The 24,425-nt window shown below is 53.7% G+C and overlaps 13 protein-coding genes across 13 annotated transcripts; 6 read left to right on the plus strand and 7 right to left on the minus strand.

Moving 5' to 3' along the window:
- Nucleotides 1-27: 27 nt before the first annotated feature.
- M409DRAFT_19252 (uncharacterized protein) lies at nucleotides 28-633 on the minus strand (the record flags this gene model as incomplete). Its single annotated transcript, XM_033804847.1, has 2 exons — nucleotides 28-321; nucleotides 370-633. The coding sequence occupies 2 exons, from the start codon at nucleotides 631-633 to the stop codon at nucleotides 28-30; spliced, it is 558 nt and encodes a 185-aa protein (XP_033671320.1).
- Nucleotides 634-1,413: 780 nt separating this feature from the next.
- On the minus strand, nucleotides 1,414-2,572 carry M409DRAFT_19253 (uncharacterized protein; the record flags this gene model as incomplete). The annotated part of the gene is made up of 2 exons (XM_033804848.1): nucleotides 1,414-2,043; nucleotides 2,108-2,572. 2 exons carry the CDS (start codon nucleotides 2,570-2,572, stop codon nucleotides 1,414-1,416), a joined length of 1,095 nt encoding a protein of 364 aa, XP_033671321.1.
- A 192-nt stretch (nucleotides 2,573-2,764) lies between these two features.
- On the minus strand, nucleotides 2,765-3,175 carry M409DRAFT_51475 (uncharacterized protein; the record flags this gene model as incomplete). Its single annotated transcript, XM_033811817.1, has 1 exon — nucleotides 2,765-3,175. The coding sequence occupies one exon, from the start codon at nucleotides 3,173-3,175 to the stop codon at nucleotides 2,765-2,767; it is 411 nt and encodes a 136-aa protein (XP_033671322.1).
- A 181-nt stretch (nucleotides 3,176-3,356) lies between these two features.
- M409DRAFT_19255 (uncharacterized protein) lies at nucleotides 3,357-5,849 on the minus strand (the record flags this gene model as incomplete). Its single annotated transcript, XM_033804849.1, has 5 exons — nucleotides 3,357-4,422; nucleotides 4,477-4,598; nucleotides 4,655-4,937; nucleotides 4,989-5,350; nucleotides 5,403-5,849. The coding sequence occupies 5 exons, from the start codon at nucleotides 5,847-5,849 to the stop codon at nucleotides 3,357-3,359; spliced, it is 2,280 nt and encodes a 759-aa protein (XP_033671323.1).
- A 2,274-nt stretch (nucleotides 5,850-8,123) lies between these two features.
- On the plus strand, nucleotides 8,124-8,882 carry M409DRAFT_19256 (uncharacterized protein; the record flags this gene model as incomplete). Its single annotated transcript, XM_033804850.1, has 1 exon — nucleotides 8,124-8,882. The coding sequence occupies one exon, from the start codon at nucleotides 8,124-8,126 to the stop codon at nucleotides 8,880-8,882; it is 759 nt and encodes a 252-aa protein (XP_033671324.1).
- A 287-nt stretch (nucleotides 8,883-9,169) lies between these two features.
- M409DRAFT_19257 (uncharacterized protein) lies at nucleotides 9,170-9,658 on the plus strand (the record flags this gene model as incomplete). Its single annotated transcript, XM_033804851.1, has 1 exon — nucleotides 9,170-9,658. The coding sequence occupies one exon, from the start codon at nucleotides 9,170-9,172 to the stop codon at nucleotides 9,656-9,658; it is 489 nt and encodes a 162-aa protein (XP_033671325.1).
- Nucleotides 9,659-9,777: 119 nt separating this feature from the next.
- M409DRAFT_19258 (uncharacterized protein) lies at nucleotides 9,778-10,956 on the minus strand (the record flags this gene model as incomplete). Its single annotated transcript, XM_033804852.1, has 1 exon — nucleotides 9,778-10,956. The coding sequence occupies one exon, from the start codon at nucleotides 10,954-10,956 to the stop codon at nucleotides 9,778-9,780; it is 1,179 nt and encodes a 392-aa protein (XP_033671326.1).
- Nucleotides 10,957-11,373: 417 nt separating this feature from the next.
- Nucleotides 11,374-13,420, minus strand: M409DRAFT_51479 (uncharacterized protein; the record flags this gene model as incomplete). Its single annotated transcript, XM_033811818.1, has 5 exons — nucleotides 11,374-11,720; nucleotides 11,776-11,862; nucleotides 11,916-12,534; nucleotides 12,584-13,095; nucleotides 13,147-13,420. The coding sequence occupies 5 exons, from the start codon at nucleotides 13,418-13,420 to the stop codon at nucleotides 11,374-11,376; spliced, it is 1,839 nt and encodes a 612-aa protein (XP_033671327.1).
- A 1,238-nt stretch (nucleotides 13,421-14,658) lies between these two features.
- On the minus strand, nucleotides 14,659-15,489 carry M409DRAFT_19260 (uncharacterized protein; the record flags this gene model as incomplete). Its single annotated transcript, XM_033804853.1, has 1 exon — nucleotides 14,659-15,489. One exon carries the CDS (start codon nucleotides 15,487-15,489, stop codon nucleotides 14,659-14,661), a length of 831 nt encoding a protein of 276 aa, XP_033671328.1.
- A 542-nt stretch (nucleotides 15,490-16,031) lies between these two features.
- On the plus strand, nucleotides 16,032-16,868 carry M409DRAFT_19261 (uncharacterized protein; the record flags this gene model as incomplete). The annotated part of the gene is made up of 1 exon (XM_033804854.1): nucleotides 16,032-16,868. One exon carries the CDS (start codon nucleotides 16,032-16,034, stop codon nucleotides 16,866-16,868), a length of 837 nt encoding a protein of 278 aa, XP_033671329.1.
- A 225-nt stretch (nucleotides 16,869-17,093) lies between these two features.
- M409DRAFT_51482 (uncharacterized protein) lies at nucleotides 17,094-18,160 on the plus strand (the record flags this gene model as incomplete). Its single annotated transcript, XM_033811819.1, has 2 exons — nucleotides 17,094-17,459; nucleotides 17,513-18,160. The coding sequence occupies 2 exons, from the start codon at nucleotides 17,094-17,096 to the stop codon at nucleotides 18,158-18,160; spliced, it is 1,014 nt and encodes a 337-aa protein (XP_033671330.1).
- Nucleotides 18,161-18,761: 601 nt separating this feature from the next.
- M409DRAFT_19263 (uncharacterized protein) lies at nucleotides 18,762-20,223 on the plus strand (the record flags this gene model as incomplete). The annotated part of the gene is made up of 2 exons (XM_033804855.1): nucleotides 18,762-19,388; nucleotides 19,441-20,223. 2 exons carry the CDS (start codon nucleotides 18,762-18,764, stop codon nucleotides 20,221-20,223), a joined length of 1,410 nt encoding a protein of 469 aa, XP_033671331.1.
- A 475-nt stretch (nucleotides 20,224-20,698) lies between these two features.
- On the plus strand, nucleotides 20,699-24,055 carry M409DRAFT_64182 (glycoside hydrolase family 31 protein; the record flags this gene model as incomplete). The annotated part of the gene is made up of 4 exons (XM_033815951.1): nucleotides 20,699-21,871; nucleotides 21,928-22,811; nucleotides 22,871-23,765; nucleotides 24,008-24,055. 4 exons carry the CDS (start codon nucleotides 20,699-20,701, stop codon nucleotides 24,053-24,055), a joined length of 3,000 nt encoding a protein of 999 aa, XP_033671332.1.
- Between the last annotated feature and the right edge of the window lie 370 nt (nucleotides 24,056-24,425).

Below are 24,425 nucleotides of genomic sequence, written 5' to 3' on the forward strand. Positions count from 1 at the left end.
ACCGTACCGCTGACCTGGCCAGCTTATCTAGTCGGAAGAATAGGTGCAGCTGTTCGGCTTATCAGACTTGATAGCCTTCAAAGCAACACCAATACAACCATCCTGGTACGCCGGCTTCTCAAGATCCGTGAACCAAATGGAGTATGCACCGTCCTTCGCTGGGCAAGCCTTTGGTGACTCGCCGTCAAAGACCAAGTACCCCTTGTCGCTGATCGACCACCCCTTTCTTTCACCATTCTTCGGGGTAGGCTGCGCGCCAGTCGTGTAGCCTGTCTTGCCCTGGCCCATCCCTGAGCGGTCGACGTAGAGTTGTTGAGGTGGCTGCGTACTCGTTAGCATAGATATGCCATGCTGGGAGGAAATCCTTACGTTATCGGTGCTGTACAAGTACGCCTCTCCATCGTTGACGACGAAGGTTGCAAAGCCGTCTGACTTGGTGTCGCAGGTGGCCTCATTCTTTCCTCCAATCAAAAGGTTACCCTTGGCGGCGGTGATGCCGGTGTTCTGCACAGGAGAGCCTGAGTGAATGGCGATGAGACCGAACTTGTCACCAGGGCAGGGAGTCTCAAGCTGTCGTTCAGTCGGGAGGGCAGCGGCCGCGGCGGCGAAAAGGGCGACGTTCTTGAACTGCATGTTGATGGTTTAGTGTCGGTCGTTCGATTTACTGTAAGTCGTCGTGTGTCTGAGGTGATCTGTAGATGGAAGTTGGGATGTTGATGCGTCTGATCGAAGGATCTTGCTCCTCCCTATATACAGGCTGGTGCAATAAAGGGATTGACCCCTGCTAGCGTCTTGCACACAAAGAACGTCCGAGCTTCATCTAACAGTCGACTTCTTGCTCACAAAATTAGGCTTTCAGCTAGCAGGGGTCAATATGATTCTTGCACCAGCCTGTATGCCTCCATCCTGGTCTGCTCGTGTATAGCCTGGAGAAATCTGACGTAAATCGCCACGATACCAGGTCCCCTGCGTCAGTACGACTAGCATTATACGAGAGAATGGCCACATCTTGGGTTAGCGTAGTATACAGTAACTAGCGTGTGGCATGTAACACAAGTCATCCCTACCTTTCAAATACGAATGAAGCCATGACGCAGTGAACCATATTTGTATCTCGTATAACATGCCAGAAATTTCGATGTCTTAATCGTATTGAGAGGCTCTTTCCGCCAAGTCAACGCTCGTGTCGTTGACAGACGGTGTTTTCTATTCAGTTTTAGTCTTAATATGATTGGCTTCCTCAATCGCCACCACCGAGGGTTTTCTTCGGTGCTATGTCACCTATTTTGAGTTTCCAAGAATAGCAGCATGAAAACATAGCCACAACCACGACACTGTCTTCGCTCTTTCCGTACCTTTGAAGTTGGTCTCTGGACGGTTCGTACAAGAGCCGTGGCCGAAACACGAACGACCTCACGTACCCGCAACATAGCCACTTGCACATATCCTCAAGTCTCCGAGCAAGTACGGATACTCCAACGTCGTCTGTATGCCGACCGTCGTGCTGGCAGGCTCCCTTTCGAGCTTCTCGATCTTCTCCCTCCACTCCTTCACTTTATCAACCCACTTGTCCTGATACTGAGGCCGCATCATCCCAAGCCCCTCCAACCCCTGACAGAGCATTCCATTCTCCCACATCCGCTGCCTCCAGTCTTGATCTACGCCATCTTCAGTCCACCATCCGTCGTCAAAATCGTCCTGGAAATCCGGTCCGCCTTTCTCTCGCATGCTCTTCCAGTACGGTCTCCAGGTCTGCGATTTGATGGTCCAGGTGAGAGCGATGTTGTGATTCGAATAGTTCCAGAAGCCATCATCGTCAAGGTCATGTGGTCCCGTGCGTTCGACTGATCGAACGGCCTCTTCGTATTCGTCCTTAGACGCCACTGCTGGGTCTGTGATGCAGTATTTGGCGAATTCGATTCGGGTCGCGGGCTTGAGTTTTCGGACTGTGCTGTCGTTGTTCAAGACGGTCTCGAAGTCTGGTCCAAACAGCTCGCCGTAGATTGTGAGATGGAAGAAAGTCTCTGGTGGGTCCGAGTTGATCTACATAGAAGAGCAAGTATTAGCTTTCAAAGTCGAACACGAGAGAGTCAACGGCCAAACTTACAGTGTACGCATCTTCGACCGTATTCCAGAAATCTTCCTGATCATACCACTGTGCGCCCACACATCGATCAATTATGTCCGTGACCGGATTGATGATATCGAAGCGTATCTGGTGAAGTTCTCGTATCCTTTCCATAGTGATGCCACAATGGTCCAAAGCCAAATCCAGAAGTGCAGCGACTCCTCCTCGACATCGCTCTGCGAGTTCTTGTTCATTGGCGTCGGATTGGCGAGCCCAGTCTCCCAGCTCTCGGGCTGTGGCAGCGAACAGGAAGTGAGGAGATGGTCGAAAAAATATTCTCGACTGTGCTACTGCTAGACGTAAGAGGGTGTCGGGCAGTGCCATTTGCATACATTCTCGTAGTTTCTTGCAGGTTGAAGAAAGGTTGGTGTAGTCCTCGATGTTGTGCAGATAGTCTAGTAGCAAGACGAGGATATCCTTCGGCAAGGATTGTAAAGTCGCCATGTTGTATGGACGTTCGTACCCAAGGACACCCGTGGGCTTTTAAAAGGCTTAGGAGGTAGGTAGCAATCAAAGCTGAAGTCTCAGTGCTCATGCATGGTGACGTACTGAGAAGTTCTCGCAGCATTGTGAAGACGCTGGAGAAGGTGAGAATGATCTGAAAGACCCCATTGGGAGACAAAAGATTTCAATGCGTTATGTGTGCCGGAGCCTGATGAGTCCAGCATGCGTCTCGTGGAAACCGACTACGTCGAAGTAGAATGGCCTTAGTCGTTCCTCAAAGTCCACATGGAGCCACTCGCATCCAGCAGACTCCGTCTGTTCAATGACTTGCTTCATCATCGTCTTCGCGACACCTGCGTGCCGATGGCTTTTGGCGACCATGAGATCGAGCACGAATGCGTGCTTGCCTCCATCCCAAACGACGTTGACGAAGCCGACGAGTTGGTCGCCGTGGCGAGCGCAAACCCATCCAAGGCTATGGCGATCTAGGCGAGCTTGCCAATCGATGTCCTTCGGCTCGTGGTCGAAACATTCGGCGTGGAGGTTGTTCACCTCGATGTTCTGGAATGGGCCGCGCCATTCGTACGAGGGTGTTGCGGCCATTGTTGAGTCCAAGTCGCAGTAGCAGGATGAGAAAGCAGGCACGAAATTCTCTCTTCTCGTACCGATGCCACAGCAGCATGCACCAATCAGAATCAAGGATTAAAGAGGTCTTTGAACAAGTCAGTTTTGATATTGACAGAGCTCACAAGAAAACGCCACCTCGACACGCGAACCGATTCAATCACCACCCAAACCTCTCCTGATAGAACGCGACATGCGACCCCTTCTCACCCAGCAGCTTGACAACACCATTCCTCGTCGAAGCCTCCATACCCGATGGACCACAGCAGAAAACCGCCATACTGCCTTGACATCTACTCCTCTCTTCCTGCAGAATTGTCTCAATGTCAGGCCTGCCGGCGTTGAGTGTGACCCGCGACTCTTTCTCTCCTTCCGGAGATCGCATCGTCGAGGAAGAGGTGATGTAAAAGTCCGTCCTCAACCTCGGACTGCCCAGCACACCGTCCAGCTCATGAGCACAGATGTCGTCCACCATCTCCCTCTTTTGAGTCGCCCACACGAGACGTACAAAGTGTGGAGATCCGGCGGTGCGCAGCAGGGAGTACATCCTGGATATCGCGGCTGTGATGCCCGCGCCGCCCACCACTAGGACGACGGTTGAGTATTGGTGGATTGTCAGCTCGCAGCCGTACGGCCCTTCGATCAGGACCCGGATGTCTTTCGACTTCTCCTCGCCTGGTAGGGTCGAGGTCTTCGTGCGTAGTCGGTCGGTGAAGCCGTTCCTGGGTCGAATCAGGAAAGTATGATGTGCCTCTGAGGACTTGCGCTTGTCTGGGATTGGGTCATCGGTGGGTGTTCTCTCAATGCCCAGCTCAACGTCTTTGGAGTCGTTGGGGCTATTGAGTAGGTCGTCGGATGTCTTTTCCATTTCTTTTTCGATCGGCGAATCTAGCGACGATGTGGACGAACTCGATCGCGAGGCAGGCAGCGCATGATTCCAAGTACACAGTGTGAAAGGGTGACTCTCGTAGCCTCGCAGCCGACCAGGTTCATACACGTAGTAGAAGGACCCAGGGATTGGCGCATGCTTCTTGAAGAACTCTGTGACATCGAGTCGGATGAGATCTTTGTTCTCATCAAATGTCGCAGTTGCCTTGGTGCCTTTCAAATTGGGCAGGACGCTGATGCAGAGGATGCGAGTCCATCTCAGGATACGATCCAGCGACCATATGGCCACCGCTGGCCAGATAAAGCCATTGAAGGCGCCGTATTGGATCTTGACGTGGCTACGACACATCGTGAGTGATTGATTCCGCTGCGACAGATGAGAGTCAACTTACAACCAGATGCATACGAGCAGCATCAAAGCAAAGATAAAGTGTATACCCAAGAACACATCATACCATCGATTTCTGATAAAGAACAGGGATGAGCCGATCAAGACGGACATCGATATGACAGACTGCAAAACGTTAGCTTCTCATCATTATCCAAGTCGTCGAAGCCAGAAAGACTCACAATAGCACCGCAATACCAGAACTCTTTCTGCCATGCTTCATGGTACGCTCCCTCCCATCCATCTATAATAGAATAGCCAGCACCGTGAGCGATGGCCAGCAATGTCGCAGTCCGTGCAGCCCAGCGATGAAACTGCGAGAAGCTAGCGTATGACCATCCCGTGAGCCATAGGAATGGGTCGTTGCGGGTTGCGAAGATCCAGATGATGGGAATGTTGGCGATCGCGAGAGTACCAGCTCGATTGCAGAAGTATTGACCAAGCTGGATTCTCGTCTCAGCAGCACTGGTAGGAAGATCAATACGATGATCATTGCTATGGGGTTGGTGCACTCACTAGAGATTGCCTTCGAAGGTGTGGTATCCAGGAAAGCAAAAGACGAAGTTCATCACGACGTAAAGCGCAATGAGAAGGCCCTCCACTCTAGTAGGAACAGTGAATGGAGTTTCGCGATGGTTGCCGAACGCTAGAGGCAAAACCATGTGTCGTCGTATCCAGATCCCCGTTCGCGCTATTGGTGAATCGGATTGTCTTCCAAATGATTCGCCTTTGATGAGGTCCAATCTAGGCTGCGAGCGACGGTGACGGAGGTATTGAAGGGCACGATTGCTCGTGCCGATGAGAATGACAAGACCCCAATAGCCGTATAACGCCCATGCGAAGTTCCAGTTGTAGTCAGTCGCGCGGTTCTGCGCTACCTGCTCATGCTCAGACCGGGATAGAAGTAGGGATGAGTTGGGAATGACTTACAGTCGAATCGTAGCCGACGCTGTAGAAGTCCTGGTCTGGCACGATGGGGCGGGTGAAGTTCTGCTTCTTGACGTCTTGCTCAGAAATCCTCATGACGCTCCCCACGCTTCCAGCAGGCGGATACTCCATGAAGGTGGCATAACTTGGCAGGGGTTCGCCAGCTTCTGCGAGACATGTTTCGTTGTTGTAGGCCAGACCTGACCGAGCCTCGTTCGGTGTGCAGTAGGTCGATGCGCAGTAGAATAGAGATAGGATGTAGTGTTTGTTAGTACAGGGAACAGGGGATCCGTGCGAGGCGCTGGGAGGCTGCTTTCCATCGAACGACACATGGTTCAGTGCCGCCGAGCAAGCCGCAGCACAGTATTGCGAACCTTGAAGATACGTCACAGCACCGACCGCCTGGATAGAAGCCAGTACTGGGAGGATAAGCAAGGCTTTTGGAGCCATTGTACGCCAGTTTACGCTCTTCGCAAAGGAAGGCGCGCGGTGATGGAAGGGCAACGATTCCGACAACAGAACAAAGACTGGGAAAGGAGTGGTAATGAATCGGAGGCTGGTGTGCTCTCTTGCGAACATCTAGACGCCTGTCCAGTTCGACCTACCTCATGGAGAACACCAGCTCATGCAAGACTGTGACCCGCGATTGAGCACGACAGCAGCGTTGCACATCACTTTTGCCATGCTTTTCCGCGCTCATAGGCGCATAGTTGTGTAGTGACCTGCACCAGCGACGCGGCATCTTTGGGGATTGGCCTTCGATGGCGATGGAGGTAGACGATATTGAGTTTGGCAATCTGGAGCTTGGCGCGGCACAAGCACTGTGCCAGATCGACGTCGACGCCATAAATCCTCGGTAAAATGTAGGACGCAACGCGATTGTCGAATGAGTGCTGCCATCGGGTGAAATAGGGTCGCGGGAGGAAGCAAAAGCAGTGGTTCTCATCAGAGACATCTCGTTCCTGTCGTCGGTGATCAAAGTACATGCATGAGTACGTTGGACAGGCTAGTATCGTTCTGTAGCCTGCCGAGCAGCTGGAATCGTTCAGATACCTGATGAGGCTGGCTGCTGCCAATCATTGTCCAGAAATGTGTGACACTAGATCACAAAAGGGGTAAGTCTGTCCATAATAGAGTTGTGTCAAAGGCACTGCCTTTGCAAGATGTTGTCAAGCTGCAGCTGTGGTTCTCCGCGCAAGGCATGTAGATCATGGCCAAGATCGTCGGAAGGGCTCACCTTATCAGATCAAGTTGCATATGATGGTTGATAATCCGGTGCGGTGGACTTCCGTGCGATTATTTGATGAAACAGTAGGCATGGCGACGTGAAGGCTTCTCCGGTTGTTTTGATCGGCTTGTCGGAGGTGCGGAGAAACAACATGCTGAAACGCACGCCTTATCAGCGTTGCTCACGCAAGAGCTGTGCCAGGTAGGCGATGAGCACGTTTACCGCCGGCAAGAGGACAACGTGGCTAGTGACGACCTGCGTTGGATGTTTCTGTTACAATGGCTGGTGTGTGCTTCCAGTGCAGTGACTTAGTTGTGATCCCGAGTGTGTGACAGCCCAGGAGTTTGGTAGTCTTCTGAAGTATGCGAAGACAAAACAGGCCGTTGCTGTTGTCAGCATAGATCCATATCAGGGTGGCTCTGGTTCATCAATAACCGGGAGGTGGAGCGCCTGCCTGATGGTGTATTTGATCCAGCGGAGATGTCGAACGCGGAGCTCTGCAACACGCCTGAGCCGGAAAGTCGCTTTTGAAAGCTTGATGATGAGGTCGGCTGGATTCCAATGCTCCTTATCTTGTTGAGAGGCTTGAAGTCATTCCACGAGTGATCCAGACCTAGCAATCCGAAAGGCCAAGGAACAACGCGGCGCGGCGCGGAGTGGTCGACTCAGAAAGCCTCTTCATGACTTCTCCGTGGCGCTTGCGAGACCAGATGCCACACGAACATGGCACAAGATATGCCCTGCACCTGGGCGCAGCGCACCTGGTTGCAGTCTGAGTGAGGTCGAGGAGTACTCTTCGTGTTTGCTGACAATACATGCCCAGCATGCTCATCCGCCCCCTGAGGGCCGCTACGGCATGACCGATGTGTTGTCAAGCATACAAAGGCCATCGCGCTGCTCATGAGGAGTTTTCGCTTCGCCCATGTCATGCTTGTCTTTCAGTATCCTGCCGAGGAGTGCGTCTAATGAGTTGAAGTTTGGGGTCCCTGGAGTGATCCCATAGCTGTACTGTTGGCTTGCACGCGTCGTTTCTGTCGGAGGCATATCTACGCGTCCAGGTGGCGGTGATTGAAGACGTTCTGAAGAGGCTCAATTGTTGACAATATCGAGAGCGCTGTTGTGGCGTGTGGATCGCGTGAGAATCAGGGCGCGTATGATTACCTAAGCTTCTACCGGGACTGCTTTTCGTATTCGTATCTCTGGATGACATCGGTCTGCTCAGCTTTGTAAACGATCAGCATCGACAATGGAATTCCATCCCATCGCCACTTGGGCAAGGCGAAGGCATCTCTAGCCATGGAGCCAGGCTGAGCATCTTCGAGGCGGCGTGCCCGCTTTCTTCGGTGCTCGTACTCGTTCTTTGCAAGGCGTCGCCACGATGGAGAGCGCCATAGCCTATGGATGTATATAAGCAGCATGGCCTATGGATCTATTTGGACAGCCGCCTTAAGTTGCAGCCAGAAGGGATTCAAATCCACTCCTCAGGAACTTCAACAATGAACAACACCACTTGGTCAGGAGGTCCTCCACCGCCGGGACAAATGCCGCCACAGCAAACGCCTGATCCAGCACCACAATATGGACAAGGCCCGTCAGGATACAACATCCAGCAATTCAAAGTACTCGAAGACTCCATCCGTGCAGCTCAGACCAATCAAGTCCTCTACGAGATTTCTCGACTAGAGACGAAACATCGCTTCTCCCTTTCCGAGAAACCAGCCATCGAGATCAGACGCTCCAAGACGGAGCCGCCATTGGGGACTGTCCGTGCCCATAGAACGTCACAGGATGTGGACCTCACGATACACGGTCGAGCGACGACAATCAAACTGGAACCCCTGATGGAGGAAAAGTGGTGCTATACATCAGTATCCGGTCCGAGCACGACGTTTTGGTGGTCAGAAGGTAATGGCTTGGGCGCAGATGAAGACGATGGGCTGGATTTGAATGAGGAAGATCACCTGGGTCTGGACGATGAAGTTGGACTGGGCTTGGACGACAAAGACGACGGGCTGGGCCTGGACGATGGGGATGGGGAATCAGACACTCTGACGTTAAAGGATGCCAAGAAGGGTGGCCGTTTCATCGCACAGATGAAGCACGACATCCTGACAATCCAGACACCGGGCCTAGGACAGGCCATGACGGACGAAATCATGATTTCGGCGGTAGGCATGCGTGAAGCTATCAAACTCAAGCGTAAGCAGGAAAAGGCGGCTCTAAAACTGATCGTCAAGGCCGCTGGGCTGGGTTAGAAACACTGTATGTAAGCTGCTACTCGATCAAGATTATAGGGCATACTACCCTAAACCACTGGAAGCCACCTGAGTCGATCACCTTCATGTTCAGGCCCCAAACAAGTCATATGATTGGCCGAGAGAAAAGGATTCCAACATTGAGGGTACGCTCTTCCTGCAGGAGTCTTGCCGGATATACGTATGCCCTTGGACGATATAGTCCTCGAAACTCATCATCATCCTCATCTCCCCAACCAGCTCCACACCATTCTACCAGCTCACTCTCTCCACCAACCGCAACAACAATGGAAAACATCACCCAAAAAGCCGAAGCCTTCATCCAATCCTACAAACGCGCCATGGAAAAATCCCTCGCCCCCTCCCCCTCCCTTACCGAATGCGCCGCCGCCCTCGCCTCACACTACAAGCCCGGCTTCATCTCCTTCGCCTTCGGCCAAGCAACCGACCTAACCTCCAACCCCCAAACCACAAGCCCCGAAACCATCGTCGCAAAACACCTAGAACGCTTCGACAAGGCCGGGTTCGGCTGGAAGGTGCGGCTGGCCAGGCACGAAATCCAGGTCTACTCCCAGGGGAGCGCGCAGTGCTGGCTGACGTGGGAGATTGAGCCGAAGGGGTTGGAGGGGTGGCGGTGGACGAATATTTATGGTTTCAGGTTGTTGCCGGATGAGAGGGGGGTGCTTGTGGGGGAGGGGGTTTGGGAGTATTGTGTTTCGGATCAGGAGATTGGGGGGTTGTTGGAGAGGTGTCCTAAGTTTTTTGAACTTGCTTAGATGGGTGGGGTTGGAGGTGGTGTGAGTGCGAAGTGGATTGCGTGTTAGACGAGGGAGTGGAAGGCGAGTCGACGGCGATGTGAGCCGACATGTCAGTACCGCTCGTGCAGCTCGCACGGCTATGTGAGCTTAATCATTTCATTGCCCATAGAATGAACCTTGCCCATGACTTCTCCATTCATGATCCCGTGCACATAGCACTCGCCAACGACGCTGTGAGTTTCTTCGTCGAGCGGGCGGATAATGATAGGTGCCCTGCAACCATGGACGACCACGACCTTATCCCGAGGTCGCATGAAGTTCGGACCAATACCAATGGAACCCTGTCGCGCAGTCCTGAAGAACCGCCGACTGTTGCACATTCTCTCAAAGACTTCGCTGACGCGAGTCGAGCATGAACTTCCGGGCCCATGTTGCTGGTGTTTGATGATGGCTTCTCGGAAAGTCTCGAAAGCATTCAAGTCCTGCTCTGTGGCCGGTCGACCTTCGCCGTTGAGACCTGCCAGGAGGACAGTGTTGATTGCAGGTCTTGCATGGCCGTACCCGAGACCATCGACTTCTTGTAGCCATGAGAGCAGATTCTGCGAGTTGTCGGCTTGGCTCCAGTCTCGTACGCGGTATATGTCGGTCACACTGGCGACTTCATCGATTATAGTACCGCGGACTTGGATCGTAACGTCGTCGACTTCAATAAAATCGAATGGCTTGTGTCCAGATGCCGAAAAGGACCATTTGTTCAGCCTCCCCGGGTAGTCATCCAGGTCTCTTGCATCAGACCACTTGGGCACCCACGATGGCCAACGGTTTGCGCCGAGGGAAGCAGACACACCATCGTCATGCCGATGAACAATCTCCTCAAAGATCAAATCCGGAATTCCCTCCTTCTCTATCAATCCCGCCACGGTAGCATCCCGAAAGACATCCAGCACAGATCGCGAATACGCCGGTCTCAGCCTCTCCATAATCGCCTTGGGCAGAGAACGATACCGAATCAACCCCAGCAAGCCAAAAACATGATCCCGTGGCTGCGAGGAGTTCAAGCCCCGTGCAAACACCAGCGCATCCGCAATCGAGGCCCCTTGCGCTTTCACGTAGGGGCCGTGGGAGGGGTCGGCGTAGCGCCATAAGGTCAGGATGTTGCGGAGCGCAGTGTTGACGCTGGTGGAGTCGAGGTCGGCGGGCGCTGAGTAGTGGTATTTGTACTCGCGCCAGCGGAAGGCGCGCAGGAGGTTGAGCAGTGGGATGTGGCTGGAGGCTATGTAGCAGGTGTTTGAGGGCGCCAGGGCGGCTTCTTGCATGACGCAGACGCGGCTAGATATCCTCTCTTCTTATTACAATGTCATACCGGCGGAGGTCATCGCACTCGCTCAAAGGTCGGGTGTCGCTGTCGCTGCTTTGGACTTCGCTCATCATCGAGCTGTTCACTACCGACATCGCGGCCGCTACGATATGCGGGCCACTTCTTGGATGACAGGGGTGCTCGCAGACTGGAATTGGTAGAAGAGCGCTCAGCTGCTGTCACGAACTGTCTGTGGAGTTATAGTACACCTGGAGCAGTGCGTTCGATAAAGGCGAGGACTCTGTGAGATAAAATGCAAGAGGGGAGGTCAAAACAAACTCGAGAGTGCGAGCCCATCTTTCTAATTTTAGCCATGCCAAGTCGACTTCTTTCAAGACTCAGGTCATAGCAACACCCGTCCACCACACCTTTTCTCTCATGCAGGCGTCGGCGTCTCTGTCGGCGGCGGCAACACATCCAGCGCATCATAGCTCGCCACGATACTGCTACTCCAACTCGCCAGCTTACTCGACTCCGTCGGCGGCAAGCTCACGTACGCATTCGTATGCGTCGCGTTCAGCGGCCCATTACTCGTCAAGTTCGCCGTAACTCTCTCCTTTCCTTCTGGGATATCCAGCCCTTCGATCACCCGCTGGAAGTGTGCCAGTGCGGCTTGAGGCTGGTAGTAGGGAACTTCATGGCCGGATTCGTAGATGCGGGTGAAGGAGAGGTTGCCGCGTTCGCGGGTTTCGCCGTATTCTGTTCCGTTGTATAGCATTGGTTCTTGAGGGGTGTCAGTGCATGGATCATGTGAGTATGGCTGGTGGTTTGTACTTACCGTATCCTGCGGCGAGGAATTCGGCTTTGTGGGTGTGGTTGAGGGCGAGAGAGACGGCTTGGCCGCCGAACCAGTTGCAGATGTAATCTAATGAAGTATTAGTGAGGTCGGTGACTAGGGTAGGAAGGTTCGTAGCGTACCAGCATCACCGTACGCCAATGCCACTCTCACACCACTCGCGATGATGTCCTGCAAGTCTTGGATGAAGTTGGGATAGATGAAGTCACCGGTCTGCTGGAATAAATAGTAGATGTCGCTGTTACTTCCTGTGTAATTGACACTGACGCCCAGAGCCTTCTGGATGTGGGCTTGGTTGAGGTAGTCTTCATAGTATGATGGTGGAGTCGGATCATTGCTGGGATGGCGGATATCGTACGTCCCTCGATCTCCATAATTGTAATACATGCTCTCGACATTGTCTCTGCACATGTTGGCGGCCTCGGCACAAACGGCTGCAATGGCTTGAAATCCAGTGGCGACAGGAGTGATCTTGCCCTTGACGTAACCCCCTTTGATGTCCTGGGCGGCGCGGATGCACGATTGTATTTGAGAAAGGCAGCCGCCGACCATGTGGGTGGCGAATTTGGCGTAGCTGTAGACGGTGTCGTTGTAGGCTTTGATGCCGTAGGTGTTGTTGACGGCGAACTCGGGGTAGTGTTCTGCTTGGACGGTTTCGGAGATGATGGCGTTGATGAGGCCCAGACTGTTGAACTCCATTGCGTAGCCCGGCATGGATCCGTTTTGGATCTTCTCGTTTTGCTGTGAAATACGTAAGTTTTGGCTTTGTCAGGCTATGTTCTGCACGCACCTTATAGAAGTAGTCGAAGAAAGCCGGTCCGTAGTGTCCACCGTACGACTCAGTCCAGAGATTGAATTTGCGTGGTTGCCAGGCCCGGTTGGCGTGAAGCTGTGGGAGAGCCTCGAGGAATCCTTGAAGCGCCTCCCAAGCTGCAATGGCCGCAAGATCTGTGGTATCGATTTCGCCTTCATTATCTGGCACTAACGTGCTCCACGTGCCTGTTTGGTCAGCCTGCGAAGAATTGAGGAAGCCTCCGGTAGAGTTGCCAAGGCTGCCGTTGGTTATCGCTTGGTACGAAAAGCTGACTCCCACGGGCTGGCTCAGGAAGAGCATGTTGGAGACGTTATTCCACGAGTATGGGTTTATGACTGTCGTCAGGTTCTCATTAATCCGGCATGGGCCAAGTTCTTCGAAAAGACCAATAAGACTGTCGCTACCAGGCCCGCCATTCAACCACAGAGTGAAGTCATCCCGTGCTGGGTCACGGCGTGATTCAAAGAACCAGAAGAAAATGTGGACATCTGCAGCAGATCGTCAGAGATGTTGCATAATGTTCGGGTTGTGATGTATACCCTCGCTCAGATCCACATATCCAGAGTAACTGCCCACGCCTGGAGTTGTTTCACAGACACCGTCCTCGCCAGGAGTTTTGTATCGGATCGTGACATTGGTCGGCGTCTTGATGGTGTAGTAATCGGTCGCTGGAGCAGGGTAGTATGTCCGTTTCGCCAGCCGATTGTTCCATGGTGCATCCCTGTGGAAGTGAGAGCTCAAAGAAGCATTGGCAACGGAAGGTAATGAGGCAAGCAGCAGCCCTGCTGATAGAAGAAATGCAGTGGAAAACATCTTTGCCAGCACGTCTCGGGAAGAAAAGCGGTGACGGGAGAAATGATGCTTGAAGGGTGTAGTAGATGTCTGGGAAACGTCGAGCGGTTATCTGCCTACCTTGTATCCACCCACGGCAAGGACATCCCTCACCACCAGCGTCTCATCATTCCATCACCGCGCCGCAGCAGCACACGAAGGACCCAGAATACGAACGACTCGCAAACAGCGGTTGCAGTGATGTTATCAAATCACCTTCTCCTTCGCGGCAAGCAGCAAGCGTGCACCTGCATCACGTAGCATTGGCCTCGCGGGGCCCAGCATGCAAAGAGGGGAATCGTGACGTCCTTGGAGGCGATAAGAAAGTTTGGAAAGCTTGCTTGCGAGCCAGCTTCCTGTCCCGGTAAGATGGGCCTGCCGCTGGGTCGGGTGGTCCTGTCTTTGCAGCGGATAGTCGCGTGCTTGGTGCTTCATACGAGGCAAGCGGTGCGGCTTGCCTCTGCTTGTTGCGGCTTGTTTGTCCGGCTGCCGCCTTGTGGTGCGTGCTGTGCCGCCGCCCACGATGACCGCAGCATCGCGCTGGTCTGTCGGGATCGGGTGGTTCAATCACAGATCTTGAGGATCGAGTGTGTGGAAGGCGAGTTTGTTCTCAAGTCGTGTGTCCTCGCAAAGGCCTCGGTTGTTTCGCGTGGGCGGAAGTCTTGGCAACGCCAGAAATCTCCGCCGCCTTCCTCCGCTCCGCCCTGCTCTGTCACCATCAACAGCCATCAACGAAAGTCATCCAAAGAGAGAGCGCACCATCAAAGGTGCAGCTTGGGGAGAGCCGCTCTTTATATGATGAGAACTCAAATCCTGCATCTGTCAGCTCACGCCCTCTTACGCTATCACGGATGATACCGAGGCGTCAGGCCACGGGAAAGTACCTGTTCTTGAGAACTTCATGTGAGGAACCGATGGCTAAAGTGTACCGACGATAGCTATGTATGAGTCTCGAACGTCGATGTGGCCCAGCATGAACCGCAAAGGCTCAAGAACCTTTCGCAAGGACTTCCGGGAACAGTATCCCAGGCCTTGAGCCTAACCTCTATCGTTTCCGCGATCCCATTTCAACTCCTGCTCGCAACACTTCAAGACAACTGTAGACCTGAAGTCCCATCGATGGGCGGTCAGCCCTAAACCACCTTGTGCGAGACGACAAGCCGCAAACCTCCTGGTCGTATACCCATCTCATTCTGGAAGGCACTCATCGAAACCACCGTCTACCACTCGGCAGGCCACTTGATCTCCTTCTTCTTTGCCTTAACATCCGCAAGCAAAGCGTCAATATGGTGCTTGATCGTCTCTTTCGCCTTCTCATACGTAGCATCCTCGCTGCGTGCATGTCGGGTCAAAGGGCGCCAATATGACTTGGGATACATCACAAGCGCGATGGTGATAGTCTCCAGGTCGAAGTCACGAAGCCAAGCCGCCGAATGCAGAACCGAGAACCACTTGCCGCAATCTTCGGTAACACCCTCGCGATGTGTCTTCTGGAAGTCCTGGTCCTCGTCGCACGCCTCCACGTAGAACGTAATAATGATGTTCTTCATGAGCGTGCGCTGGACTTGGGTTGGGATGAGCATCGCCTGCCTGTACAGATAATTCGAGTCCCACCGTGCGTATAGGTTGCTGCGAGCGACCCAGAGTCCATGACCTCTGGCCACGACGTCGAGGACGGGTTTCGTATCTGGCTCCCTTCGAAACAAGCCATTCTTATTTTGCTCCTTTCGAAACTTATTAGTACTCCGACCATCAATGTCGATGCGCTTGGGCGTGCTTGAACTCACTGTTGGTGATTCTAGGACGGGCTCCATCGCAAAGGTGTTCTGTCCATAGAACATTTGAATCATGGGGTGGTGGAATTTCTTGCAGGTCAGGCTGAGGCGGAGAGCTCGTCGGGCGATGACGACGAAGTGCTTGAGGACGATGGGGCGCTTCTCGCCGGTGCGGTAGTCACGGTGGACGACGGTACGCATGAAGATGTCGTTCAGGATCTCGTTTGCTTGGTCGGTGAAGAGGTCTCGACCGACCTGTTGGGTGAGGTCGGCCATATCTGGTTCGTTCGTGATGTTACGACCAGATCTCGCGCTGACTTTGTGGGCAGGTGACACGTCTCTGGGTGCCCTATATACTGTGAATAAGAACTGGTTCATGGAAAAGTCTAAAAAATGTTGTATGGCCAGTAGAATCTGCGGCTTTGGTAGGTTTGAGCGTGGTAAGCAGTAACTTACGCAGAATTCATTGGATACCGTCGCACTGGACTAATCAATCTTCCTCGCAGAGCACATGCAGAATATAGCAGGTGTGAATTGATTCAATCAGCGACAAGGGTCTTCGAAGGACAATCATGGTGAATTGGGGTAGCGACATTGTGCGACGCTGCGGACTTGCGTTCAGCATGTGAAAATCCGAAGAGGTGAATGAACAGCGTCGCCCTAGCAAAACCGCGGAAAAGTTCCACAACTGATGCCTGACAGCTACGCATCAACACATAAAAAGCAACAACAACGCACCCCGCTCGTTGGCTTCTTCCTCCAAAGCCGTGATCCGTCAGAGATACTGACCTCAGCCACTATCAACATCATCACCAACCATGGCAACTCTCTCACCAACAGTCTACCCCGACCCGCTCATCATCCCACCCTCAAGCGGCCACCACAAAGCCTCCATCATCATCCTCCACGGCCGCGGCTCCAACGCCGCCGCCTTCGCCGACCCGCTCCTCCTCCTCTCCACCACCGACCACGGTACCCTCCAAACCGCCTTCCCCGACGCAAAACTCATCTTCCCCATCGCCCCGCGCTCCCTCGTCCGAAGATCGAAGAAAGCGAGCATGAATCAGTGGTTTGACTTCTGGTCTCTTGCGGATCCTGAATCGAGACCGGAGATTCAGGTTCAGGGGTTGAGGGAGACGGTGAGGTTTTTACATGGGTTGATCACGGAGGAGAGTGGGGTTGTTGGGATAGGGAATGTGGTTCTTTGGGGGATGAGTCAGGGGGCTGCGGCGGGACTTGTGGCGATGTTGTTGTGGCAGGGGGAGGGTATTGGGGCGTTTGTGGGGATGTGTGGATGGTTGCCGCTGAGGGGGGAGATGGAAGGGGTTGTCATGGAGGATGAGCTTGAAGATGGGAGCAAGAAGAGCGGGTTAAGCAAGGTCATCTCTCGTCTGCGCGAGATGCTTGATCTCCCGTCAGAGTCGGATCGTCGCGAGAGTCTCGATGTACCGGTGTTCATTGGGCATGGTGAGGATGATGGGACGGTGTCGGTGCGCCTGGCGCGGGAGGCTGCATCACTGCTCGAGAGGGTGGGAGTTGAGGTTGAGTGTCGTATGTACCCTGGGCTGGATCATTGGTATTCGGAGGAGATGTTGAGCGATATCATCGGCTTCGTCAAAGACCGCGTGAAGATGAGGGAGGTGACTTCGATGTAATGAATTCAATACATCGATGTAGATCAACTGCAATCACATGTCTGGTGGATAGTAATTGTGTTGACGAGAAAGAAGAAGACGTGAAGTGATTTACATTCAGGACTGCGATACCGACTGTATCACGTGACAGCGTGGCGTGGCCGCGAATTGAGGGGCAAATCAGGGAAGTCCTCACCAGCAATCGACAACAACATCAACATCCTCATTCGAACAACCTAAGTCGCAATGATGGGTGTCGATACAGATTATCAGAGCTATGCCACGTATCCTGATCGCCGAGGTTATCCGTCTCAGCCACAATATGGTGGATGCAGCGCATATCCAAGCAGCTCTGGGCGCGCGTATCAACATCCGATTGACCTGACAGCAGACTGGCCACCAGCTAAGAAGCGACCCACCAAGCGCAAGGCTGTCGCATTAGAGGAACAGTATGAAGACAAGCCGGCTAAGAAGAAACGATCCAAGCCCAAGGACGAGGAGAAGCGACTGAAGCGATGGCGACCCAAGGCGCCCTTGACGTATAACGAGATCCGCGACCGCGCCTTGACCCAGCGCATGTTTGTTATTGACCGCGAGCGATATGCGGCAGAGGTTCGTATCACATGATAGCCTTCCATAATCACTTACAGTCTAACGCCACGTAGAGCGAGCAATCCCACCCGACCGAAACGGTGACGATGGCGGGAACGACAGGCAACATCTACCACATCATCGTCGACAAGGTGCCCTCGTGCGACTGTCCCCACGCGCAGAAGGGCAACCAATGCAAGCACATTGTCTACGTGCTGTCGCGGGTCCTCCGTGTGCCGGCTCACCTCGAATACCAGCTCGCCTTCATCACAACCGAGTTGCGCGAGATCTTCGACAACGCCCCGCCGCTGCCTTCCGAGACCGCCAACGAGTCCGAGAAAGACGGCAACCGCAAGCCAATAGAGGGCGAATGTCCCATCTGCAGCGACGATTTCGAGCCATATAATGCTAAAGAAAAAGTGGTTTATTGCAAAGCTTCATGCGGCAACAACATTCACAAAGAGTGCTTCGATAGGTGGGCCGCGACAAGGCACGGTGCAAGAGTTACGTGTCCATACTGTCGTGCGCCTTGGGAGAGCGACGACCAGGGTGATATCAAGAGAGTCGCGACGAATGGGCGGGTCAATACCGAGGGATACGTCAATGTGGCCGGTCAGCTTGGTCTCAGTGGACGGCGAGACTACTCTACATACAACGAGTATTGGGTGCGGAACCAGATGCGGCGAGGTCGTTCGGACTACGAGGCTGGTTGGGGATTTTGAGGAGGTCATTTCTTGAACACCCACGTTCCGTCGTCCGGCGAGACGACCATGAGACAACGATTGAAGATGAACGAGTTACGATTTGGAGTTGGACATGATTCCCATGAGCCTTTCTTGGCTGGCGCGATACTCTATTCGAAAAGGACGGTCTTTTGTCATACGTCGGTTATCCTTCGACCTCGCGTGCTGTACTCATTCCAGGATGCCTCGCTAAATGACCCTACCCTCGACGCTACTCTTAGAAGGATTTGACTCCCAGTTCCGTATTCGCAAGACGGCTGACAATGTACTTTGGAATATGGGATCCACCTGCAAGAACACAAAGAACCCTACATGGCTCAAGATGGCGCGGCCACATAAGAACAAGCGAAGGCCTGCAAAGTGAGGTTGATTTGGCATGAGACGACATTCTTTGCATACTCTTCGCCACATTGTAGGAAGCTCCTTGGAAACCGTCTGTTCCGTTGCTGAATACTCCCAAATCGAGACATTGGATTATCGCAAGCACGGCGGAGTGTCTCATCAACGGCCATGATATAAAGAGGAGCCTCCATCTGCCTCGAACGCCCACCGACTTCGTTCCCAGCCTGCCATCATCGCCATGGCTTCCAAAACCCATCTCGACAATGTCGCCCCGTTCATCAAGGACCAGGATCACATTACCTTCGTCACACCGTCATCCTCCAACTATGACACTGTGCGCGAGTCGTACATCCTCAACACGGGCATCACTCCCCTCGGCATAGCTCGACCCAAGTCTGCCGCTGATGTCGCCTCCCTGATCAAGCTTTGCACAACTCACTCTATACCCTTCACTGTTCGTTCTGGCGGACATGACCTCTTCGGCCGATGTTTTGCTCCAGATGCCCTCGCAATCGACATGCGCGACCTCAATTCTGTTACCATCGATGAGGACAACATGACTGCTACCATCGGAGGCGGCATCGTCGCGGGTGACCTGGCAAAAGCTCTGCAGAAGAGGTCTTTCGCAGCACCCATGGGCAGTATTGGGAGCGTGGGGTATATTGGTTGGGCTAGCCATGGCGGATATGGCCAGCTTGGAAGCGATTATGGGCTTGGTGTTGATGGGATTGTGGGAGCCACAGTCGTCAATGCAGAAGGAAAGGTTGTTGATGCAGATGAGGAGATGCTTGTTGGTATCAAAGGCGGAGGAGGATGCCTTGGAGTGATCGTGGAGATGAAGATCAAGGTGGCCAGATTGGAGAAGGTCAGTAGTCGCGTGAGCTGGGTGAGAGACAGCGGCTAACGAAGGAGTGTAGGTCCTGGCTGGATTGATAGTGTACGAGTCATCCGACCTCACGAAAACAGTCTCAACGTTCTACTCTGGCTACCAAGCTCTTGACAACTCCGGCAATATACCCTCTCCTCTAGGCATCCAGAGCAGCGTCGCCAATATTCCCGGCCTGGGCAAGTCCTTCCTAATAGGCTTCCTCTGGAGCTCTCCCGACATGGAGCACGGCCAACGGGTCCTAGACCAGCTCAAATCGCTCGGGACAGCCATCCACGTCGACGTCAAGGAAAAGACGATTCCGCAATGGCAAGCCGATACGGATGCTCTCGTTCATCACACCACATACGGAAGGGATACATCCGTCAGTCTTCATAAGTTCACGAACGACACGCTCGAGGTTGTAGGCAAGCATGTCGCCCAGATGCCGGACGATCCTGCCACGCTCTTCTCGATCCACGAACTCCGCGGCGCCTCCTCTTCCTGCTCAAGCTCCTTCTCCTCGTCGTCAGTCTTCCCGAATCGCATACCTCATCTCGTCGTGGAACTCATTGCTTCTTCTTCGACGTCCGAAGGTACAAAGGCGGCGTGGGACTGGGCGTCTGCGTTCAAACGAGAACTTGAAGACGTGGCCAGGAAGGACGGCGTGCTGTTGGAACGGACGTATGTCAGTCTTACGCCGCCGGAGAACTACGATTTTGAGGTGTTGTATGGGGATAAGTGGGAAGTTCTCAAGGAGTTGAAGAGGAAATATGATCCGGGCAATGTGTTTGAGAGAGCGGTGGTGAAGTTTAGGGAGGAGGATTTGAAGTGAAGTGACGACGAGACTTAGGTGAGGAACTCATAGAACTCACTGGAGCGAATACTGTATGAGTACGCTGATGTGCAACACCTGCTACCTCTCAAGCGCTGAAGTCGGAGTAAGCATTGCCACAACAAAGTCTCGCATGCTCATACAGCAACGCCCGCCCTACATTGTCTTGGCTTCGGATTATCGCGAGCTCGTGGACGACCTCCCGAAGTGGAGGCACGCGGTGCAAGGTAATACTAATCAAGTTACAGGCAACGATCAGCACGAAACAACTACTTTCGCTATGACATTCCCCGTATGCTTCTCCGCACGAGTATGGGGAAGGATTGGGGGTTACTCGGGCTTCCTGCAAATGGGGTAAGTAGTGAGGGCCAGAATGCGAGGTTGTCGAGTTGCTATAAGCAGGTCGTCGGCTGCGGGTTTGGTATGGCAGGCTACTCATTAACGCCTGCCGGGACGGTAGCAAGATTGACCAGACATGATGAAGGCGTTCTCTACCCTGGCTCTGCTAGCTACGGCGGCCAACTCCCAGCAGACCGCAGCTCAAGACATCGGAAACTGTCCAGGCTACAGGGCATCCAACGTCCAGCGCAGCAGCGGCAGAATCACCGCCGACCTCAGTCTTGCCGGCGACGCATGCAATGCCTACTCCGATGACCTCCCGAACCTACGACTCTTGGTGGAATACCAGGCCCAGCAGCGACTACACGTCAAGATCTACGATGCCGACGAGCGAGTTTATCAAGTTCCAGAAGCGGTTCTGTACCGACCGGGCAACGCGACTGTCGAAGAGGCGGATAGTGATCTGTACTTCCGTCTTGTTGAAGACCCATTTGAATTCGCGGTCGTCAGAAATGCTACTGGAGAGGTCCTGTTCGATACTACAGGCCAGGCTTTGGTGTTTGAAAGCCAGTACATTCGCTTGCGGACGAGTCTTCCTACCGACCCGAACATCTACGGGCTTGGAGAGAATTCAGATCCCTTGAGACTGCCCACCACTGGCTATTCCCATCCTTTCTGGAACGTCGGTCCCTCGTTTTTGCCGGCGGGGAACCTTTATGGGACGTTCAAAGCGTACTACGACCACCGAGGCGCCAATGGAACACATGCGGTCTATCATCTCAACAGCAATGGGGAACGAGTCTTTCTGGACGTGGATGATCAAGGACAATACCTAGAGTACAACGCCAATGGCGGAGTCTTCGACTTCTACTTCGTCACCGGCGCCACGCCCCGAGAAGCCTCCGCCCAATTCGCAGACGTGATCGGCCACTCCACCCTCATGCCCTACTGGAGTTTCGGCTACCACCACTGCCGCTACGGCCTCCAAGACGTCTACGAAGCCGCCCAGATCATCGCCAACTACAGCGTCGCCGAGATCCCGCTCGAGACCTTCTGGATCGACATCGACCACATGTATCGCAAGCAGACGTTCTCCTTGGACCCGGATCGTTGGTCGCTGGAGAAGGTCAGGGAGTATATTGACTACTTGCATTCACATCAGCAGAAGAGCGTTTTTATCATTGAGCCGGCGATTCCGACGCAGTTGAGGGATTCGATCCCTGGTGAGCCCGGCACGTATACGGCTCATGAGGATTTGGTGGAGAGCAAGGCGTATTTTCAGTTTCCTAATGGGAGTGCTGTGCCTGGGGTGAGTGTCACACATACTTTAGAGTTGTCCTGTTGACCTTTGACTGATTGCCTTAGGTTGTATGGGGCGGCGGTTCCATCTACCCCGACTGGTTCGACCCAGCAGTACAAGACTTCTGGAACGGCGAATTCGCCAAGTTCTTCAGCGCTGAATCAGGCATCGATATCGACGGACTCTGGATCGACATGAACGAAGCCGCCAACTTCTGCAATCCAACATGTCGTAATGCCACTCTCGATGGCATCCACCAACAACGCCCTGAACGAATCCCAGCCGTGCGCATCTCCAGCCCGTATGAGATCCCTGGCTGGCCTGAGGATTGGCAACCGATGTGTGTGAGCTACACGCGCTTCAACATCGCTGCGCAGGTGGATGGGGACAAAGAGATCATCACCATCATTGGCAATATCTCGGCGCTGGCTGATGGTAGAGCAAAGGATGGTCCAGCTCTGAACATCCAGACTGAGAATGGATACGCCATTGTTGTGCAGCTGCCACCGAACACGATCGTCTCCTATCAGTACCCACGGTATGCGTACGCCATCGATGGCTCGTATATATTCGAGGCTCAGAATCGGACTATCACAACAGGAGGCTGCAATGATATGTGGCATCCGCAGGAAGTCAACGATACTATCACCACTTCTACGACGAACCTTACTATCGTCCCGTTCACACCATACCAACCCACTCCGGAAGAAGGTCCCGGCCCTGACGTACCGGAAGGCTCGATGTTGGGTCTTCCAGGTCGAAACCTTGCTTATCCTGAGTACAATATCAACAGTACTGTGGGTAGCTTGAGCGATCAGGGCTTGCCGACGAATGTCTATCATGATGGAGGTTGGGCTGAGTATGATGTGCATAATTTGTTTGGGGCGATGATGAGCTCTGCGAGCAGGGATGCTATGATTTCGAGGAGGCCGGATAAGAGGCCTTTGGTGTGAGTACACAACTGTAAACGATAAGTGCTGATCTGTATGACTGACATATGAATTTTAGCATCACTCGCTCTTCTTACATGGGTTCAGGAAGCCAAATCGGACACTGGTTCGGCGACAACAATGCAGACTGGCGCAGCTACCTCATCTCCATCCGCCAAATGGCCAGCTTCGCATCACTCTTCCAATTCCCCATGGTCGGCTCCGACACCTGCGGCCACAACGGCAACGTCACCATCGAACTCTGCGCTCGCTGGGCAATGCTCGGCGCCTTCAACCCCTTCTTCAGAAACCACAAAGTCACCGGCGCCCAACCCCAAGAATTCTACCTCTGGCCCGAAGTCGCCACCGCCGCCCGCAAAGCCATCAACAGAAGACTCCAACTCCTCGACTACCTCTACACCGCCTTCTACCGCCAATCCACCTCCGGCGTCCCGACTATCAGCCCGCTCTTCTTCAACTACCCCAACGACACCGCCACCTTCGCCCTCGAAACCCAATTCTTCTTCGGCGACGACATCCTCGTCTCCCCCGTCACCGCCGAAGGCGCCACCAGCGTCGACGCATACCTCCCCGACGACCTCTTCTACGACTTCGAAACCTTCGCCCCGATCCGTGGCTCTGCCGCGAACCACACCTTGGAGAACGTCGCCCTCGACGAAATTCCTGTTCTCATCCGCGGCGGCGCCATCATCCCCCTCCGCGCCAATCCAGCCAACACGACCACCGAAGTCCGCAAGCAGGATTTCCGACTCCTCGTCGCGCCCGGGTTGGATGGTTCCGCGAGGGGGTATTTGTACCTCGATGATGGGGAGGCGTTGGATCCCGGGGAGCAAACTACTTTTGCTACCTTCAGCTATGCTGACGAGGACGGAGTGTTGAGGGTTAATGGAACGTTTGGGTATCAGACGGATAGGATTATTAGTGAGGTTGTGTTGCTGGGGATGGATGGGACTGTGAATAGGACTACGACTGTCGGTCTAAGTGGGCCCTCTGAGGTGAATTTGAAGAGTGCTGAGGGGTATCGGGTGAGGTGAGCGTTGTATCATACAGGTGCGAGCAGATGTAGCCATGAAAGAGGCGTACGACTCGACACAATCTCAGAGATGATTGGCTTGCTATCTGAGCCCCTTCTGCCTAAGAGACCCTCACGAGAAGCCAGATAAGCTCTACATCATGTCCATCAACGGCGTACAAGCCCGCCAGCCTGACGGCCCCGAGTGGGAACGTATCGGTCCTGTTGTGACGCCCGATGAGGAAAGGAATGTCTTCGATCCAACTCAGTCGGAGGGCTTGTACTGCGTGCCCGCTCGGATCTTTGAGGAAGAGAATCCGATGCTTACGGTGCTGTTGCTGGAGGTTGTGAATCGTGAAGAGCCTACTTGTCGTCGGATTGGTGTTGCTAATTCTTTGAATGAGGTCGAGAGTGGGATCATTTTGAAGGGAGCGGTTAACGCGGAGAGCTTTCCTGCGTTGTCGTATCGTGATGGGAGGCATTGTGTTCGGCTGATATAGCCATTGACGGTATCCTTAATCCGGGCGACGTGGCCACCTATACATCAGTAACTGTCACGGGCCGCACAACCTTCAAGCTCGAGGATCGTCTCACTTGAGGC

The sequence above is a fragment of the Zasmidium cellare genome (genome assembly GCF_010093935.1).
Source record: "Zasmidium cellare ATCC 36951 unplaced genomic scaffold M409scaffold_7, whole genome shotgun sequence".
NCBI lineage: Eukaryota > Fungi > Ascomycota > Dothideomycetes > Mycosphaerellales > Mycosphaerellaceae > Zasmidium > Zasmidium cellare.